Source organism: Dasypus novemcinctus, chromosome 13 (genome assembly GCF_030445035.2).
Source record: "Dasypus novemcinctus isolate mDasNov1 chromosome 13, mDasNov1.1.hap2, whole genome shotgun sequence".
Taxonomy (NCBI): Eukaryota; Metazoa; Chordata; class Mammalia; order Cingulata; family Dasypodidae; genus Dasypus; species Dasypus novemcinctus.
In genome coordinates this window covers 18521853-18543205 of record NC_080685.1, presented here as the reverse complement: position 1 = coordinate 18543205, position 21353 = coordinate 18521853, and the positions used below count along the sequence as shown (strand labels likewise).

Here is a 21353-nt window from a genome sequence, read left to right as displayed (position 1 = left end):
GGGTGGTGTGGGGAGCTTATGGAAACAGGGGCCAGCAGCTGGTCTGCGATATGGCGAGGAGGTGGGGCGTCTGCATTTCTCTGTCTAGAATCTACTATGGCGTGGGAGGCCACGAGGACCAGGGCAGCTGGCTGGAGGCTCCCCGCTCCCTCCTCACGCTTTCCAGGCCAGAAAGACAGAGTTTAGCCCCCTCTGGGTTTTACGGAGAAGGGCTGTTTCCCTGGCAGAATTGCGAAGCCTGCCTGCATAGCACAGGCTTTACAGACCCCCTTGCCAGGCTCTTCCTCCTGCTCTCCAGAAGCCTCAGGTCCCCCTGAGTGGATATGGGTTAGGTGTTAGCAAAGGAATCTTTCTCTGGAAGAGCTGAATAAATTATACAGCTTCCTTAACTTCGGAGTGTGACGGCAGGGCTTGATTTTTGAACAAATCTGAGTGGCAGGATTTCAGGTGGGATATATTATTTCTGGTCAAGTTCCTGCTTTAAGTTTCTAAGGTGGGGGGGGGGATGGGAAGGGGAAGGGGAGTGGAGAGAGGGGAGAGGGAGAGAAAAGGGAAGCCTTTGGGCCTTTCGCTAGAGGTTTCAGGGCAGCCCCGTTCACCCGCTGTGGGTTTCCTCCAGTCCTTCTAGCTCATTCCAGAAGCGCCCTCCAGATCCCAGCTGTGCCAGCTCCTCTGTTGCCCCTCTGCCCTGCCCTGGGCTCCTGGGGCTTGGGCTTGGTGGGGTGATGGTGTCTTCTTCTTTAATGGGACGCAGGTGTGCCCAGGTGAGATGCTGGGGCTGGATCGTGGGCATATCGGGCCCTTCCTCCTCGCCCACCCTCCACTTTTGATAATCACTGTACTCACGTCTCCCAGCTGGTCGCTCAGGCAGAGCTGTCACCTGATCAGGAATCCCGTGGAAACGTAGTTTCTCATCAGGCAACTGCTTTGTGCAGCAACTGGAACCTGGCTTGCGGGAATTTAGAAAAGGCTACTCAGATACCCTCAGGTATTTAAAAAGCCAGGAAATGACAAAGGACTTGCTTTCCACTTAGCATTTTTCTTTTAGCTTCTGACGGGTTATTCTCAGGACTGGTGCTTTGACAGACAATAGTTAAAACTCTTTTGGAGTCAAAAGACCATCTAGATTTCACTGGATTCTTTTTTCAGGATAGGAAATGGTCTAATTGTTTTCCTTTAGTAACTGAAGCCAGAAATCAGTCTTCTTTCTATTTCCTTTTGGATTTGTTGTTCGTTAGAAAATATGTTGCCGGCTTGGTAGGGGATGGGAGGGCTGGCCTTGTGGGCCCCTCTGCTCACTGCGGGACGCCCGCAGCGTCCTCCAGCTGCTCGCCCACTGCTCAGGCACTGGGCCCGCAGGGAGCTCCGTGTCGCACAGGTGGCAGTAACTGGGGGGTGGGGCTCGGCGACTTCCCGTCCCCCCAGTTTGGCCTGTTCATTCTCTCTTCCGTACATTCTCACATTTTCATCATATCCTTCTACTGCTTCCTCTGAGTGGCCTCTGTCACGAGGGAAAAAACAACAACTGTCTGCTTCCTGTCGTTTTAAGTTACACCCCAATTGACATACCAGGAGGGAAGGGGCTAGAAAGAGCGTTTGCTGTGGGATCCGAGAGGCCTCAGTTCAAGGCCAGGCATTGGTGGTCTATTATCTGGGAGCTCTAGGGCAAAGTGAAAGCCTGCAGGCTGCATTTCTATTACCTGAGAAGGGGACCTGTCTCAGCTGGCTCTCTGTCGCCCTGCCTGCCTTTATCCCGACTTCTTATCTCCCTCATGGCTGTTTCCATAAGCCTGTGTACCCTGGGAGGTCTCACCTTCCTGGGATCCCCAGAAGTCAGCACACCCCAGTTGCCAGCGAGAAGGTCCCTGGGCGAATATGTCTTGAGCTATCTAGTCCCCAAATGCTCAAAATCAGTTGTTCTTGTGCCATGGGGCTTATCTCTTCAGGAATCCATCCCAGGCACTTGTGCAGACGCCGTGGGTGCAATGCAGGGGAGTTTTAAAGGCAGAGGGCTTTTTTGCCTGAACCCGACAATGATCCCGGGGTCGTGCCTGTTCTAGGAGGCAGAGCGAAGGCGATTGGGCCTGGAGCGAAGCCTCGCCCCGCTTTTTGGCACAGGCTGTAGTCCTAGTCCGACGATAGCTGTGCTCAGGCATCCCTTTATGTGCTCTGTTGCACTTGATTTGTGATGTGGGGTGTGGTGGGTGAGAGCCCTGTGTAGACTAGGCCTTGCAGCCACAATTCGATTGATCGGTTTTGGTAGAAGCAAATGAAATTAATGTGGGTGAAAATGCTGTGTGATTCGTAAGGTGCTCTGCAATGTAAAAATAAAAACGAACACTTTTGTAACACGTGTGCCAGGCACTGTTCGCAGCGCTCTACATATGTTAATACTCTTTAAAGAAAGAGGCAACGTTAATATCTTCATTTTGCTGATAAGGAAAGTGAGGCACAGAGAGGTAAAGTAACTTGCTGAAGGCCACCCAGCTAGCAAGTGGCACAGCCAGGGTTTGAGCCTGTGCCCTCAACTGCTTCACTCTACTGCCTTGATCAGGTGTCAGCATTTGCCACCGTTAACCATTCCCATCCCATAGCTGAGAGTCTAACTCACCAGGCAGGGCCCTCCTGCAGCCACGGCATGAGATGAATCAATGGGCATACGAAACGCAGTTGGGATCACAGCCCGTGAGAGTTGCATGCTGGGGGTGCCATGTGCTCTTTCTTTCCTCAGGCAGCCAGGATGGCTTACCACCTGCGGCACCCTGTGGGAAGAAGCGGCTGGCGAGGAGGCCAGGCTACATGAGAGCCACGGCGGGGCCCGGGATTGGGTTTCTCTCATTTGGTGTCCAGGGAGCGGCATACGGCCAGGAGCACCGACACCCTGAGCTGCAGGCTGGACGACGCGGCCGTGACTCCGGGAGCCGGTGGCCAGGCCCCTCACTTGGAAGCCCTGTTCCCAGGAGCGCAGCGGCCCCAGCTGGGGCCCCAGTGGGTTACTCGGGCCTGGCTCTGGCCACTGGGAGAGGAACCGCAGGGTGCTTAGGGATTCGGCTCAGGGCTGGCTCAGAGCTACCTGCCAGGCTCACCGGGCCCTGTCGTCCTGGGGACACAGGGTGTCAGGGAGCGCGTCCACCCATGGATAGTCCCGAGGCGTCGGGCCCTACCCGGAATGCAGCCTGCAATGAAGGGGCGGGGGGCGCCTGGGAAGCCGGCTCTCTGGCTGCCGTGGGGGCCAATAGCCACGGCTGTGGCCCGGCAAGCAGCCCCCAGGCCCCCTCGGCCCCTTGCAGCCCTCACGGGGTCTTCACCTCAAGCTTTAGCTTCATACGGCTCTGCCTCGGCTCTGCCGGGGAGCGTGGAGAAGCAGAAGGCTGCCCACCATGCCGGGAGGCTGAACCACCTGGCCAGGGCCCTGGGGAGATGAGAGGCAGAGCTGCCAGCTTGGCCGGGCCCCACGAGGACCCTCAGCTTCTCGCTCAGCCGTTCAGTCTCCTGGCTGCTCGGGGCCCTGCAGACTCGGCCCAGACCGTGGGCAGCGGCTCCAGGCCGGACTGTGAGATGCTGGCTTTACTGGACATGGATCCCGCCTCCTCTTCTTCGCTGGGCTCCTCGACGCCCGGCTCTTCTGGCTCTGCGGACAGCATCTTGGGGAGTGATCATGGTTGGGACACCCTGATCAAGAAATACGAGCCTGTGCTGCAGCAGTGCCTGTCGAGCAACCGAAAGCAGTTGAAGGTGGGTGTCTCCTTAGCTTCTGAGCCCCATGGGATTTGCAAAAGCTCGGATGAATGATGGGGCAGAGGGCAGGAAGTGACCGGCGCTGGTGTCGTCTGACTTCCGCTTCTGGAAGCTGCTGCAGCTCCACCTGTGGCTGCAGAAAAGCCGTGACTTCGTTTGAACACAAATCTGTTCTCATGTTTATCTTCTCTGTGCTTAGATTTGTTCTCTGCTAGGCCATAGGCCCCTCTGCAGCCCCTGGCCTTGGTGAGGCCAGGGAGCCTCAACCTAGCTCTGTTTTGAAACAGGAAATGGGGGGCAAGGTACAGGGGAGATGGAGCTGACGTTTGGAAGGGGTTGAGCGATGCTCTGCATTGGGGGGAATTCCAGTCTTCCTCTGTCTTCACTTCTCTCATTTCCTCCTGCTGCAGTGGAAATCGTTCTAGACACTCAGATTTACTTTCTGGTCATTACATCTCTGAACCTCAGTTTCCATATTTAGAAACTGCGGATAGCAATTCCTCATAGGATGTTTCTGAGCCTCAAATGAGAATGCAAGTGCTTTGGAAATTAGAAAGAACTACATAGGAGATTTTTTTTTTTTAGGAGGGACTGGGGCTTGAACCCAGGACCTCATACATGGGAAGCAGGTACTCAAACTTCTGCGCTACAGCCGCTCCAGGAAAGAACTGTATAAATGTAAGCTGTAGCATTATTGGCTTGTTGTCCATCCAATTGTTGGAGAGATGGATAGAGTCAGGAGTAGGCAGGACTGTTCTACACAAAAAGATTCCCAGAGAAACCCAGATTGAAATACTTGATGGCTCACCTGCTGGGCTGGGTGGCTTATCACATTGAAAGATGCATTTTATTTCTGGTGTGTGTTTGTGTTTATGTGCAGGTGAGTGGGCATGGCAGGTAGGGAAGTAGACTACTCACTCATCAGGCATTTGGTTGCAGTATCTGAAAATGCAGAAGTTCATTTTCATTCCCAGAAATCCCATCAGCTTTACTTTCAAGTCCTTTCCTGTAGCCTGATGGTCTCAGCCCCGTCCCTGCTGCCTCCAGTCCAGCCCTCAGAAACCTCAGCCTGCCTTCTGATTTATTTAGGGAGACAGTGACACCAGGGCAGAGAAGCAGGTCCTGGGTGATGCATACAATCCTCGAGGTGGATGCGTCCAAATCTGACACCGATACTTTTCCCACCAAGCCTATTCCGAAGTGCCTCCTTCTTGATAAATATTTGCTTGATAAATAGACACATCCAGTTTCTAGGCTTCTTGCCTCACTCCCCACATTTGATCAATCTCCAAGTCCCCTCACTTCCACCACTGAGATGGCTCTCATGGTCACCGCCCTAGTTCACGTCTGTGTTATCTTTAGCCTGGGTTTTGCAATTCTTAACAGTTACCCTTCTACAGTTTCTCTTCTTCAATTCATCCCGCACATGGCCCGCAGACTTATCTTCTTGCAACACAGGTGACATGGTGTCCTTCCTTAGTTTAAACCCTTTGAAGCTCGTTGCTGCTCTCAGGATTGTATCTGAGTGCCTTATCCCTGCAATCAAGAGCTTTCCCTACCCGCTCAGCCTGCCAGCTTTGGCCGCTGAGCATGGCTTGCCATTCCCTGTAACAAACCATAGGTCCCGTACCTCAGTACCTTTCCTTACGGTTTTCCCTCTGTCTGGAATGACCTTCCAATACTTTTCTGCCTCTGACCTCCTACATTTTCCTTTCAGCGAGGCTCCAATGCCACTTCCTTCTGAGACATTTACTACCCCCTCTAGACCTCATAAGTCCCTCCTTGCATTTCATTCCCAGAGTAATGTGGACATGCCCCGCTGTAGCACTCACCACATTTAGTAAAATTTGTGGGTCCCAATATAAGCCCTAAAATTCTATCTTAGTCATTTTTGGATGCCTGATGCCTGGCTAACTTCCAACACTCAGCAGGTGCTTGGTTAATATTATTTTAGTGAAATAATTCATCATAAGGTGGGTCACAGCTATTTAATTGATAGATTTTTGGGTTGAATGCACAAGTGGCAAGGAGAGAGTCTTGGAGCCAGGCACACAGGGACACAAGGCACTCAGTGGGGAGGGCATGCGATCCTATTTTCCAACTCTAAATGTCAGTTTCCAGCACTTGATTTCAGAGACCTTTGAAAAGACTCTCCGGCAGTGCACCTGCAGTTCTCTGTCTCAACATTAAGTGTTTGAGTCAAGTGAGGTGGAAGGTAGAATACTTTTATAATCACCAGCTTCTTTCCCTTCCAAATAACCAAAAGAAACAGAAACTCGCCTTGGCAGCGATTGTGCCACAGACACAGCCCTCTGGGGACTGGTGCCACCGAGAGCTTTTTCCTTCCTTTCAGTTCCTCTTACTGCTTATAGATCGTGTCATTCCGAGAACCCAGAGCTTTCAGTAAACCAGAGTCTATGAAACCCTGGGCAAGTGTGGGTCCTTGGAGGCCCAGCAGTGGCAGGAGATCACTGTCCCTTTGGACTATCAGATCATTTGGGGGCCTGGGAGCTTGAATTCCCAAGGGTTGTGGAAATCTTTTGAATTTTGTGCTTTTTAGGTTTTTTGTTTGTTTGTTTGTTCGTATTTTACTGTGGGAACATATATACCACTCGGAAATTTCCATTTTCACCACTTTCAAGGGTACAATTCAGTGGTATTAATTAAATTCGTGCTGGGCTACCATCGCCACCCTCAGTTACCCTCACTTTTTTTTTTTACCACCTCTACCAGAAACTCCCATTGAGCAGTAACTCCCCACTCCCTTTCACCCTCACCCCTGGTAACCTCTAAACTACTTTCTATCTCTATGAATTTGCTTATTCTAGATATTTTATATTGATGAGAGCATAAAATATTGGTCCTTTTGTGTCTGGCTTATTTCACTAATGGTGTCTTCAAACCTTCAGAACTTTACTCCTTTTTATGGCTGAGTAATTCTCCAGTGTATATATTTATGACTTTCCATTTGTCCATTCATTTGTCCATGGCACTTGGTTTGCTTCCCCCTTTTGGCTATTGTGAACAGTGCTGCTGTGGAAAGTTGTGTACAAGTATATGTTTGAGTCCCTCCTCCCAGTTCTTTTGGCGGGGCGGGGTGGGGGGGTCGGGGAAGGGGGGTGGGAGGCGGTATATATGCTCATTATCTTAAGTTTTAAAAAGAAACAAAAATCAGCCCCAAATATTTCCCTTCCTTATTCCTAATTTGCCCAAATGCAGCTTTTACAAATAAATGATTAGTCAGACTCCACTAGACAGTTACTTGCTGGGGTTAAAGGAGATCTTTCAGTCCCTGGGAAGAAAGCATGGTTTCTTTGCTGCTGCTTCACAGGTGGGGTTTGCACGCTTGGTGCAGGGTGTCGTGGCACACACTTCTGGCATTACCAGAACTCTAGGGGGTGGTGAGCCCTGCTGCTCGGTGGGCTCCCGCTGGTGGGTGTTATCCCGCAGAGCCCTGCAGCGTGACTGCCTGGTGTGTACCTGGCGCTTTCTCTCCAGAGCTGCGCCTTGCCGCATCTTTCTGTGCCTCAAGCTCCTCATTTCTAAATTAGAGATGACAGCAGCATCTGCCCCATTAGATCATCATGAGGATGGGAGGTGCTAAAACACGGGAAGCCCTCCAAACCAGTGAGTGGCCGACCCAATGCAAGGCCCCAGAATATTACCCAATACTGTCGTTAGAAAAATAACTCAGATGAATCGAGTTTGAGTCAAAAGAAAAATCAGTTCTCCCTTCTCCCCACGGTTTAACTCAAACTTATATCTGAACTCACATGATCATCTGAGATGATTTACCTGTCGTTCAACTATCTTTGTCACTTGGACAATAGAAAACATGATTACCATCTTCAATTATTTGAATGTCTTGTCATGTGGAAGGGGAATTAACTTTATCCACTGTAGTGCAGATGACAGAAAGAAGTCTGTTGTGGGTAGGGATTACAGGAAGGCAGATTTTGTTTCAGTAAGAGGAAGAAATTCCTGATGGAGTTAACCCTGGTGGGATGGGCTGCTTGGAGGTTTTTCCATCGTGCTCATGCAGAGGCCTGAGATTGCTTGTTTAGCTACTGGGGAGGCCTGTAGGATTGGGGAAGGGATTGACTTAACGACCTTCAAAAAGATTCGGATTTGGCTCAATGGATAGAGCATCTGCCTACCACATAGGAGGTCCAGGGTTCAAACCCAGGACCTCCTTGACCTGTGTGCAGCTGGCCCACATGCAGTGCTGATGCACGCAAGGAGTGCTGTGCCACACAGGGGTGTCCCCCGCGTAGGGGAGCCCCACGCACAAGGAGTGCGCCCCGTAAGGAGAGCCGCTTGGCGCGAAGAAAGCGCAGCTTGCCCAGGTGTGGTGCTGCATACTCGGAGAGCTGACGCAGCAAGATGATGCAACAAAAAGAGACACAGATTCCCGGTGCTGCTGACAAGAGTACAAGTGGACACAGAAGAAACACACAGCAAATGGACACAGAGAGCAGACAATGGGGTGGGGAAGGCAGAGAAATAAAAAAAAAAAAAAAGATTCATTAAAAGACTGGGGTTCTAATGTTCTGTGGCTTTTAAAATGTTACATTTGGATTTCTTAACCTCCTCTCCCTTCTACTTAAATTGAAATGCAATTCTCAGGAACTTAATTTTTAACTACTTTTAGAATATGTGTATTTTGTGCTGTTTAGAAATAGCTGCTTAGGGACATTGCCATGGGTTTGGGTGGATCCAAGAGAGTTGTAGGAAAAGGAAATGATGGGAAGTGGACTTGGCCCAGTGGTTAGGGTGTCTGCCTACCACATGGGAGGTCTGAGGTTCAAACTCCGGGCCTCCTTGACCCGTGTGGTGCTGGCCCATGTGCAGTGCTGATGAGTGCAAGTGTGTCCCCCGCATAGGGGAGCCCCACGCGCAAGGAGTGCGCCCTGTGAGGAGAGCTGCCCAGCGTGAAAGAAAGTGCAGCCTGCCCAGGAACGGCGCCACACACACGGAGAGCTGACACAGCAAGGTGATGCAACAAAGAGACAAAGATTCCCGGTGCCACTGATAAGGATAGAAGTGGTCACAGAAGAACACGTAGCAAATGGACACAGACAGCAGATAAGTGGGGGGAAGGGGAGGAAGGGGAGAGAAAGAAATAAAAAATAAATCTTTAAAAAAAAAATAAAGAAAAGAAAATGCTAACTGAGCGTGTAGATGAGGGAAGGGGGGAGAACCCTGCAAATTAAGCCCCACTTCAGGTTGTGGAAGCTGGAGATAAAGGAGGAAAGAAGTTGCTTGCCTCATGTGGGTTGTGCTGTTGGTTAGGGTAGAAAGTTTTACAAAATGGCACCATTTGGGTGTGTTGATGGTAGTAATGCTATAGCTTTCTGATGGCAATGAAATCACTCACACAAGAGTTCTGTCCCTAATATATAGGACTAAGTTACTGGTAAAAATCACAGTAGGGGTATGGAGTAATTCAAGGTCAAGGGGGTTAACACGACATTCACTCATTTTTTCATTAATTCAGAAAGTACTTGCTGACCACCTATTAGTAGTATACTTTATGCTAGGCTTTGGCGATTGTATTAGTTAGGATAGACTAGGTTATGCTGCTATAACCAAGAGCCACAAAATATCAGAGGCTTAACATAACACTCTTGGGCGTCTTGCTTATGTTTCAAGTTCTACACAGGTAGTTAGGGTTTCCCTTAGTATCCCGGCCTTCACCTTCTGAACATATAGCCCCCTCAGTTCCTGCCACAGGGAAGAGAACATTAGAGAGTCGTACAAGAGCAAGTAAATGTTTTAGCCCAGAAGTGACCCATATCCCTTCTACTCACACCCCATTAACTGGAACAAGGAGGGGAGGGACGTGCAATTATTCCATGTGCCCAGAAGGAGTGGAGAATCAAATAAGAGTGTACACAAGCGTTTATACCACAGGCATACAAAATAATTCATGCCCTTAGGACACTCAAGGTCGAATGGAATACACAGACAAAACAAAACGAAACGAAAAGATAGCTATAACATGATGTGAGTAGTTTTAAGATAATTACTTTCAACTCCATCTTGACGGTGGGTCAGACCAAAAACCTTGCCTTCATTCTTGACTCCTCCTTCTCTCATACCCCCATGGGATTTATTAGGAAATCCTGTTGGTTGTGTCTTCAAACCATCCGTGGAATATATCCAGAATTGGATCACTTCTCATCATCTTCACTGTTACTGCTTTCATCCAAGCCACCATCGTCTCGTTCCTGGTTCTCTCCAGAGCCTCCCAACTGGCTTCCCTATGACTGCCCTTGCCCTCTCTGTCTCTTCTCAGCAGAGCAGCTGGAATGAAACTGTTAAAACATAAACCAGATCACACCACTCTACTGCTGAAAACCCTCCAACGCTTCCCCATGACCCTCAGTAAAAACAGAACTTTTAAACGGTCTTGAAGTCCCTTCACGATGTGTTTGTTACCTCTCTGACCTTGTCTTCTACGATTTGCCCCTCAGTCAATCCACTCCAGACCCAGCGGCCTTCTTGCTTTACTTTGCAGTGCCAGGAGCACCTCTGCCCCGAGCCTTTATGTTGGCTCTTTCCTCTGCTGGGATGTTTTTCTCCCAGAGAGCCTCATGGTCCCCTCCCTTGCTGCTTTTAAATCTTTGCTCAGATGACATCTGCACGGGGAGCTCTTATTTAAAATGGCAACCCCCACCCGCAGCTAGCACTTGTGATTGCTTTACTTTGTTTTTATCTTTTTTTGTAGCACTTTGTTTGGTAGACCCTGTAAAACTTATTTATTATATTTATTTTTTGTCTTGCCACACTAGAATTTTATGCTGTGTCCTCAGCACCTCAGATAGTACCTGACACAGAAGAGACACTAAATATTTGTTGACTGAACCACATGAATAGAAGCAAGCACATATTACAATGGCAATGTAGAGAAAGGCTGTAGAACACAGACTAGAGGATGTGACTCCTGAGTTAGGTGTTGAAGGAAAAGTAGATGATGAGCCAGGCAAAGAATGGGAAAAAAATGCCATTTTTTTCAGGGAGCAAGCCCAAATCCATTCATTGACAGCCAGGCCAGTGTCTTTCTTTGGAAATCTTTCAGCCTCCCATTGAGAAGAAAAAATAAGTACAAACAAACATATTGTAATATTCGGACAAGTGATTGGGTCATTGACTCTATTTGCAGGTTAAATAATATAATGCCCTTTTCTATAATGAGAAACAGATGAACCTCAGGACATCTTAGAAGGGGTTTGTGAAATCCTTCCAGTCAGTTTCCACCCAGCCTTCAGGACAGCCAAGTTCATGCTCTTCTCCTGGTTTCTCTTCCAATTTTGGTGTGTTTACCTTCATAATTTTAATGTGATTTTGAGAACAGAGACCATTTGGCTAGGGAATTTGTGTTCCTTCTCATTATGTCTTTCTTCATGCAGATAAGGGCACGGTGTGGTGTTTTTGTTTAAAATAACATTCCAATTCTTTCTGTGGATTTTATGTTCAAATTATACTTTTTATTTGCATAATTCTTTTTTTTTTTTTTTTGAAACCGATGCGTCAGGTTTGGAAAAATGTATATGTGTGGTTATTTATTTATTTATTAAAAAAAATTTTTTTTAAAAGATTTATTTATTTTTATTTATTTAATTCCCCTCCCCTCCCCTGGTTGTCTGTTTTCTGTGTCTTTTTGCTGCATCTTGTTTCTTTGTCCGCTTCTGTTGTCGTCAGCGGCACGGGAAGTGTGGGAGGCGCCATTCATCGGCAGGCTGCTCCCTCCTTCACGCTGGGCGGCTCTCCTTATGGGTGCACTCCTTGCGCGTGGGGCTCCCCTACATGGGGGACACCCCTGTGTGGCACGGCACTCCTTGCGCGCATCAGCACTGCGCATGGGCCAGCTCCACACGGGTCAAGGAGGCCCGGGGCTTGAACCGCGGACCTCCCATGTGGTAGACGGACGCCCTAACCACTGGGCCAAAGTCCGTTTCCTATTTATTTTTTAAAGAAAACTGAAGTTTGATTTTGAAGTAATTTTTAAATGTTTTAGCTTTAAGAAAATAAGTTTGCTTGAATACTATTGTAATTCGGTTTTCATTTTTTCCCCTTTAAATCAACATAGGTAAAATCTTTAAGATTAAAGCTTCAGAAACTTCAAGAAAAAGCAATTGAGGATGATGATTATGATAAAGGTGAGTTTCAATTTGTTAATTGATTAATTCTTCTATTTTCCATAATGTCCCATTCATCTTTTCCTCTTTACTCATATCTACCTTCTACAACCCAAATGAATTGTGCAACCTGTTTCTCTGATCATCTCCACTCAGTGACTATCTTTTTTATTTTTTATTTTTTATTTTTATTTTTTTTAAGATTTATTTATTTATTTAATTTCCCCCCCTCCCCTGGCTGTCTGTTCTTGGTGTCTATTTGCTGCGTCTTGTTTCTTTGTCCGCTTCTGTTGTTGTCAGCGGCACGGGAAGTGTGGGCAGCGCCATTCCTCGGCAGGCTGCACTTTCTTTCACGCTGGGCGGCTTTCCTCACGGGCGCACTCCTTGCGCGTGGGGCTCCCCCACGCGGGGGACACCCTTGCGTGGCACGGCACTCCTTGCGCGCATCAGCACTGCGCATGGCCAGCTCCACACGGGTCAAGGAGGCCCGGGGTTTAAACCGCGGACCTCCCATATGGTAGACGGACGCCCTAACCACTGGGCCACTGTTAGTTTGTGGATTTCAAAGAACTTTATGGACATTAATCCTTTTGATTGTAAGTATAACTTTATTGATTGTCCAGAAATACTTGGAATATTGTACAATAAGAATTGTTGGCCCATTATCTGCCTGCCTATGGTACACTATTTCTATAATTCATCCATTCAAAAATTTTTGCTGAGCACCTATTATGTGCTTGGCAATGTGACAGCAATAGGAATGTAAGCTGGACATAGTATCTGCCCTTATACTGTTTGTAAATATAAACCTTCAAAGAAGTTTCGTATTCATACTCTCCATGACCAGAATTAAGAGATGCGAGAAGTTCAGGAGATGCCATGTTGTGCCAAAGGGGTCAAATGCACCAAATTTCCAGGTAGATGGCCCCAGATTTCCAAGCTAGAAAGGAGATGTTAACAACATGACACTGTAAGATAGAAAAGTTGGTCAGAGAACTGGAAAAAAAAACAGTTAAAATGAGGTACCAGTATATGAGTTGGGCCAGGACCAGATGAGGGCTGGCATTGGTGGCTGAATGGACACAGGGTCAGTTGAGACAAAGGATGGATTTCAGATACCACTGGCCTGAGAAGTATCTTAAGAACTTTTAGGATGCTGAACTGCAAGATTTCTTACTTAGGTCTCCTGGATAAGGGGAAGAGAGAGGGCTTAAAATGACTTCCAGGTCCCCCCAGATACCTAAGAACTTGACAGATACTCTTGGTGATAACCAAGTTTAGCACACCCAGGATTGGTTTGAAAATAGAATGTCGAATAAGGATTCTTCTGGAAACTGGTTAGCCTTGAGGCCTGGGTCTTCAACCTTATTGACCCATATTCTGGTGTTCCCATTGAATATGTCACAGACTTTTGGCATTGTTGCACCATAGGAATAGGGTGAGTGGTTTCCAAAAGATGATTGAAATACACAGAGCTGGTGCTATCTGTTGTTCACATTATAGATACCACTGAGGTTGGGTTTAGCAAGTTATGGGCAGTGGGAGGAAGGGAGAGGAATTTGGGGATGAATGTGAGACTCATTAAACTCTCCCACTCTTCCTACTATCTTGATTTCATAATGGTGCTAAGTGAAGGATGGGGTGTGTGTGAGGTCGGAAAGTAGCACACTTAAACCTTCTGTTGGCCTCTATCACCAGGGCACAGTTGTTGACAGAAAGTAAATGAGCTAGTCTTGTTCCAGGGTTCACTACTGACTTTGGTCTGGGAAAGACAACTAAACCTTGTTTTGAAGCTCCTCACTATTTCACAAGTCTATATTCACTGCCATGGGTCAAGTGGTGGTCTACCTGTAATGAAGCAAAGACCCAGTCTCTTGCTATAACATACAAAAGTTACAGCACAGGTGGAAAGTAAGACTCTCTTTCTCTGCACAAGACCTGGTGACCTTCTTGGACTTGATTTTCTCAATAACCTTCATTAAAAGAAAATTTCACTTTATTCTTTTCTCCGAACATCTCCAAAACACTCAGGGGAATGAAGTAAGATTAGATATGCCTCATCTGGAAAGCTGAAGAAAAAAAAAGACACCTTGATTTATTGTTTCTTTCTGTTGTTTTTTTCTTGTTTGCATGCTGCCACTGCCTACTGAATCAGAAGTTTGGTGGGTAGGCCCAGCATTCTGTGACTTAACAAGCCTTTCAGGTTGTTTTTTTCCCCCGAAGTATTTTTCTTAAAGTACTTTTTTGTTTTTAAAGAAGCTTTAGATTACATAAATATTACAGAAAAAATATAGCCCACCCCACCCCCACACTTTCCCACATTAACAACATCTTTCATTGGTGTGGGACATTTGTTACAACTGATGAACACATATTGCATTGCTACTAACCATGGACTATACTTTACATTATAGTTAATACTCTGCCTTGCACAATTTTTTAGGTTATGAGAAAATGTATAATGGCCTGTATCCATCATTGCAATGTAAAGCAGGACAATTCCAGTGTCCCCAAAATGCTCCCATATTACACCTATTCTTCCCTCTCCCTATCCTCAGAACCTCTGGTGGCCACTGTCTTTATATCAATGACAAGAGTTCTTCCATTGCTAGATAATAATAAATCTATGATAGAATGATAATAAGGCTACTTTAGTCCATTGTTCACTCCCCAATCTTGAGGATTTTGGGATGGTAATGCCTGCTTTGTTTCTAATTGAGAAGGAACTTAGATCCATGGGGCACCTGGATGGAACTATCTTGCTTGCAGTTGTAGACACTTTCTATTCCTTGGGATGGGCGTTGTCCATCATCATTTTCTTGTTAGTTGTCCTGGGTGAGTCCAATGGATTGGAGAGTAGGTGCTGCAACTCTGCTGAGATTCAGGGCTCAACCAGCATATGAACAGACCAAAGATTTAAGTCTTTGGACATATATTTAACAAGTATAGTGCTAATTATAGGTTCAGATAAAGGGGCAGAGGAGCCATGTATAGGGAAACTATAAATGAGTCTCTTTTACACTGGAGAGCATAAATTTCAAAGTAAGGCCCACTGAGAGGATGCCGAATTCCTGAGTTTGTCTGCCCTACTTATAGTGTCCAGATGTCTCTAGAGCCCTCAGGGTCCCTAGTGTTTACTGTGGCTGTCAACGATATCTGCTGATAGGTGCATAAGTGTAACCTCTGGAATGACCTGTTGAGTCACTTTGAAATCTCTTAGTCATAAAAACGCATTTGTAGTTAATATTTCCCCCTTTTGGTCAAGGTCTTTTTCCAGATGCAGTGCTAGTTGGCACTTGGTAATAATCCCATGCTGAAATTTGGGAAACACTGGTTTAGGGCGTTAATCTTAACATGGAGAACTAGACTCATGGTGTGACAGCCAGCCAGCCAAGACCTTTAGGTGAGATTAGTAATTAGGCAGTATCCCTCTCAATTCCACAAGGAGTTTGCAGAGTAGGGTAAGCACCAACTTAGTAGGTAGTTAATATACTGGTTTACATATGATTTTCATTCTATTTTAACCCTCAAACCTCTGCAAACCAGAGTCAGTGTGTTGAGAGGTAATTGTTCTTGTGAAATGTACAAAGTGCCTGCCACATGGTAGGCACTCAATAGATGTTTTGAGTGAATTAATGAATGACTTACTGCTTGAAGGCATAGAGGCAATGGATGGCAAGCTGAAACAAGTGCAAGAGCACTGTTGCTAGCTGTAAGATATGATTACTTCCCAACTCATCTACAATATACAGGATAGGTTAGGTGAAGGTGAAGGTTCTTTTGTAGAAGCTGGCTTTTGTAAGAAATATCAGTTGAGCATCCACTATAAAGAACAGTGCTTCTCAAACTCTCATGTCCATGTGAATCACCTAGGGGACATGTGTGAATGGTTTTGGGTGGGGGCAGAATCTCCTCATTCCTAAGGAGCTCCCACGTGATGCGTATGCTGCTGGTCCTTGAATCACCCTGAGTCGTGATGGGAGATGAGGCACTGAACTGACACTGCTGAGTTTTTAGACACACCCAAAGCCAGCCTCAAGATTCTCATGTTAAGGAGTTTAGTTCAGAAGGGGAGATAACACAATACACAATAATGATGATTCAAGCTATAAATAATACAAACCTTAAAATTAAGATAGACAAATGGAATTCCAGTAAGGAAACTAGAGGTTGGGGTGGGTAAAGGCTCAAGGAAGATCCATGGACAATGTGATATTTAAAATGGGCCTTGAAGGATGAGTATGATGTGACTAGAAGAGCATTTCAGAGAAGGTGTGGAGGTGGAAAAGCCACTGTCCCCATTGGCCACCATTCCAAAGACTGGTTGTTTTGAAATTTTGAAAATTAAAATTGGCTTTTGTCTGAAAAGAACCTGCAGGGCCCAGTGAATGGACTGGCATATAGTTGGTGGTCAATAAATTCTTGCAAATTGATTGCTAAGTCTTCAAGAAAGTTTGGGCAAAGTTGAGGGGAAGACTTTGTTGTAATGGGATTTGTTGAACTAGGCTTTGAATAATATTTCCTTTCTCATCTGTCTTATCTAGAGTTATTAATACAAATTTTAAGGACCATTGAGATTTATCTTTATATTCAGATTTTTCGGTCTTTGTGTGAACTTCCCTTTTTCTCTCTGGCTGGAGCAGCTGTGTAGCTGAGCTCTGTCTCAGGGGAAGGGGTATGCTGGAGTCTGAGATTTGGCAGGAGAAACTAGAAGGGTGACCTTCTCTCCCTCGGCTTTTGTTGCCTTTTCCTCTTTCTTTCTAGTTTCCCTCATAAAAACGACTTTGTGTTCCTGTGAAAGGAGCAATTGGCATGGAAGAGAAAGTTTCATGTTTTATCTTATCAAAGTGTTGGCAAATGTACCCACTAATGCCTTGTGGAGAAACCTTCTCAGGGCTCTAATTACATCTCTTGGGAAGTAAAGCTAATATTTTTTTTAATATTCTTGCATAAGGCTGAGAAGGGTTTGGGTGAAAAAGAATAATATTTTTTGATATTTGTTTAGGATCCCTCTCCAAGAGGCTCAAAATGCATTATCAGTTCCATCTCATTAATGCTTGTCCCATGCCTGAGGTCCCCTGAGGTCTAAGCATGAGTCCTCTGTGCCTTACAGAGGAAGAAACCACAGCCCAGAAACAGGAAATGAGGTGTCACGATCTGTGATATGGTTGGGGCCAGAGAGGAAGAGAAAACTTCAGAGGGAGAAAAAGGAGATTGTGGGAAAGAATTTTCGATGGGGCTACTGTTCTAGTTCTCCCTGAATTCCATCCCCCTTGCCAGTCCATGGCCAGTAAGTGACCTTGCGTGGTGAGAGCACTTCCGAAGCAAATGAGGCCAAGTTGTAAAGAGGAAGGAGCAAAATTTCAGGAACTCAGAATGTCAATGGTTGTCACTGCTTGTGATAAATAACCCAGCCAACTTTATCCTGCTGGTTTGGAACTTCCCTCTTACGGTGAAAAGTGGCCAACACTGAAACTAGTTTCTTTATCCTTTGTCTCATTCAGTATCCATCACGACAAAACACTAGTACAATAAAAATGGAAGCACTGAAAGAAAATGATCACAGCAGAGGCCAAGCATAATCACTCTGTAGAGTGAGTACTAGCTCTTGTCTAAATGACCATAACCTCCGTCTTCCTGAATTCAGTCTTTGGCAAGATTTCTCAATCCACAGCTGTCCTTCAGTGATGGTGTCCAAATTATCCAACCGAACAACCCCTTCTTTCATCAGAAACCATTCTCTTTCTTTCCTTCAAGGCTTTGAGGCTGAGCGGCTTCTTGGAGCCTGAAAACCAGACTCCCTGTCTTTTCTTCAGTGAACTATAGATGTGACTGAGCACAGTGAAACGCAACAGATTCCTTTTCACTACATTTCATACCTAGGGTAGAAAGAAGAAAACAAGACTTAATAGAATCCAGTCATTTTTATATCCTCAGGACTGCCAGAGTAAATGGGAGGTGGCTGCCATTTTGGGGTCCACGGCGTAGAAATGCTACTCTTGGCAGCCTGCATTGTTTTGCTTTCTGACTTAAAAAATGGACTGTATTTGTGTCTACTCAGAAAGACCTTTCTAGCAAAACCATCACTTAAAAATGTTTACAGAGGAAAGAGCAGCACTCAACACAACGTGAATATGGGTGCAATTTCGATTTGTAGCTGCCCTGCACATACCTTTTCCTTCCCTCCCTATTCCCCCTGGCTTTTGGAAAAATAATTCTTGCCTGTTGTCTACAGAGGCCTCCTCCCACTTCTCTGTGGGATGCTTGCAGTATCCCCCTGTCCTGGGATAATGAGACTTCCATTTTTTTTAAAAAAGCAATGGAATCCACATATTGCGTGTCTCTTCCGTGCTGGACACTTTCACCTCTATCATCTAGTTACATCCCTGTGAGACTGTGGGGGAATAATTGCTACCCTTGTTTATCCAGGGAGGCCTCCGACGCTGCCTGGTGAGAGCCAGCTGTGTGCTCCAGCTGCCTTACCCCTTGGCCTCCCATCCCCGCTGGGTCTAGAACATTTTGTATCGCAATGTGGACAACTGAGCTTTGTGGAAGTCATGGGGACAAAACTTAACTAGGAAGTGTCTGGATTCTGGAAACCCTTGGGAAACTCTTCTTTGCATGAAAACTAGGAAGGGAATAGATGAGACTTCTGCATGGAGATGTATCAGGAGAGCTTTTTACTCGTTTATCTAAAATATTAGATGATTAGGAAATTAACATTTGCATCATTTCAAAATTTTTTTTTAAGATTTATTGTTATTTTATTTCTCTCCCTTCTCCCCACCCCCAGTCGTCTGTTCTCTGTGTCCATTTGCTGTATGTTCTTCTGTGTCTGCTTGTATTCTTGTCAGCTGCACCAGGAGTCTGTGTCTCTTCTTGTTGCGTCATCTTGCTGCGTCAGCTCTCTGTGTGTGCGGCACCACTCCTGGACAGGCTGCACTTTTCTCGCGCTGGGCGGCTCTCCTTGCAGGGTGCACTCCCTGCGTGTGGGGCCCCCTACGCGGGGGACACCCCTGTGTGGCACAGCACTCCTTGTGTGCATCAGCACTGCACGAGGGCCAGCTCACCACATGGGTCAGGAGGCCCCGGTTTGAACCCTGGACCTCCCATGTGGTAGGCGGACGCCCTATCAGTTGAGCCAAATCTGCTTCCCTCATTTCAATTTTAATCTTCAGCATTATTCTCAGAAGAATGAAATCTCTTCTGTCCGTCTTCTCTTATTTTAAGTAAAAACTTAAATATTGATAGTAAATATTGAGTAAAACAAACATTGTGGAAAGAGAATGCTTACAGAATGTGATTATTTAACTTGTAGCATTGTCTTTTTGCGTTTGTAGGAGAATTTATGGTTCTGTAAGTTCAGGGCAGAAATTGTAGCCAGTCGTGACTTTTTTTTTTTTTTTAAAGATATTTATTTATTTCTCTCCCCTTCCCCCCTCCCACCCCTGTTGTCTGTTCTCAGTCATGACTTTTAGCATCATCCATTTGTGTCTGCAGGTTATATGTTGGCATTTTTCATGAGTGCCACGGGTGCATGCAAATCATGCCATACCTACTTTAGGTTTGAGCTTTGTGCCCAGACCCAGATAGTTTACCTGCCTGTGATATCTTCTCTTTCGTTGTAGTACAAAATATGATATCCACATAACTCCTTTTCTCCTTCATCCCTGTTGAGTGAATACTCAGCTCCTTCATGTGTCTTGGAGTTAAAGTGTGGCATTACTAGACATCCTAGAGCTCTAGGTAGGAGCACGGTGAAGTGGTTTATTTTCTCTTACATTTTCTCACTGTGCTCCTTGACAGCCATGTTACTGTGCACGCTCCAGGTGAGTGAAACTCTTGGGGGAATGCGATAATGGGGCTTTGCTTGGCCACGGGGGAAATTGGTCTGTTCTGCGAGGATCACTTGGAGTGTTGTCATGGCTCATTATTCATGATGAAACCTGACAGCTCCAAGGTTAAACATGCCACTGAATACAAAAAACCAAGCCAAATGAAAATATCTTTTTTTCTCCACTTCCTCTCCCTAATGAGGTACTTAGTTAGAACTTGGATATTCTTTCCTGCTGGTGTGAGATGCAGCAATATTTCTAATGGGTGTTAGCAGACAATTGTGTTACTAGTGCATGCAACACCTTACTCTCTCTGTCTGTGTTTGCCTGTGGGTGCCTGGAAATGACATGAATTTCTCCTGCTGTAGACTCTGGCTTGTGGAGCAGGCTGGTGCGGAGGAAGCAAAGGACAGGGTGCGTCCCTCTTATTCTTGAGGAGACTGGTTTTGAAGCTGCTGTCATAGGTTTTCTATGTGCTTGCGCCCTCCAGGACGTCCTGGCTGGAATCCCAGGAGAGCAGGCTTCCCTGAGGGAGTATTCCTGGGCCCAGACACTCAGCAGCTCCTCAGAAAGTGGCCAGACAGGATGAAGCAGTGACTTTTTGGGTAGGACACTTGTATAGGAACTTGAACTAGAAATTTCAAGTTTTACCTCACTTCTTGTATTAGTTTCCCACAGCTACTGTAACAAAATACCACAAACTAGGTGGCTTAAAATAACAAAAAATTTATTCTGTCACACCTCTGGAGGCTAGAAGTCCAAACTCAAGGAGTTAGCAGGGCCATGCTCCCTCTGAAACCTGTAGGAGACAGTCCTTCTTTGACTCTTCCTGAGTTAGGGTATTGGTTGGCAGTCGTTGGTATTTCTTGGTTATGTAGTATAATTCCAATCTCTGCCTCCATCTTCACATGGCTATCTTCTTTTTCGTCTGTGTCCAAATTTCCCTGTTCTTATAAGGACACCAGTCAGATTGGATTAGGGCCTACCCTAATCCAGTTGGTCTCATTTTAACTAATTTGGGGAGACCCTATGTCCAAAATAAGGTCACATTCATGGGACTGGGGGTTGGAACTTGAACATTTCCTTTTGGAGAACACAAATAACACTTCTCATATCCTTTTGGGGGACACACATAACACATCTCAAAGATTTCAAGGACTGTTTCTCCTCTTTCTATGTATTGAGAAACAGGCAAGAGAAGGAGATGGGATATTTCTGTGAGCAGGTGCAAAATCCCAAATGGGACTGAGTCTTCCCACTATAGTCATGAATGGTTGATTTTCCTTTACCAGGAGGGATGTAAAGAGCTAAATACTAATCACATCCAGGCATTTCCACAAAAGTTTGAATAATTTGGTTTGACCTCTCTTTGTCCATATGTAGACATTTGGAAGAAAACTTAAAAAAAAAGGCAGAGTTTTGTGACACCAAGTAAGTGGGTTGATTTTTCCTTTTTCTGCCCCACAGAAAAGCCTGGCTGTTGGCCTCCATATTTTGTCCAAAGCTTCAAAGCTAGTTAGTATCAGAATCTGGGTCTTAGGTCAGTAACACTGTGGTACCCCTTTCACATGAACAACTACTTATTGAATATATGCCAGGTTTGCCATGCCATGGCGGACAAAAAAAATGTGTCAAAGAT

At 46.0% G+C, this 21353-nt stretch overlaps 1 protein-coding gene across 1 annotated transcript in view; it reads left to right on the top strand.

Moving 5' to 3' along the window:
- The first annotated feature begins 2737 nt into the window (after window positions 1–2737).
- Window positions 2738–21353, top strand: part of DISC1 (DISC1 scaffold protein) — a 373484-nt gene continuing 354868 nt past the window's right edge. Inside the window, exons 1-2 of the mRNA XM_058275388.2 lie at window positions 2738–3735; window positions 11831–11900. Of these exons, the coding sequence (XP_058131371.2) occupies window positions 2800–3735; window positions 11831–11900 (1006 nt within the window). The 5' untranslated portion in view covers window positions 2738–2799. The remainder of the gene's footprint in view (window positions 3736–11830; window positions 11901–21353) is intronic.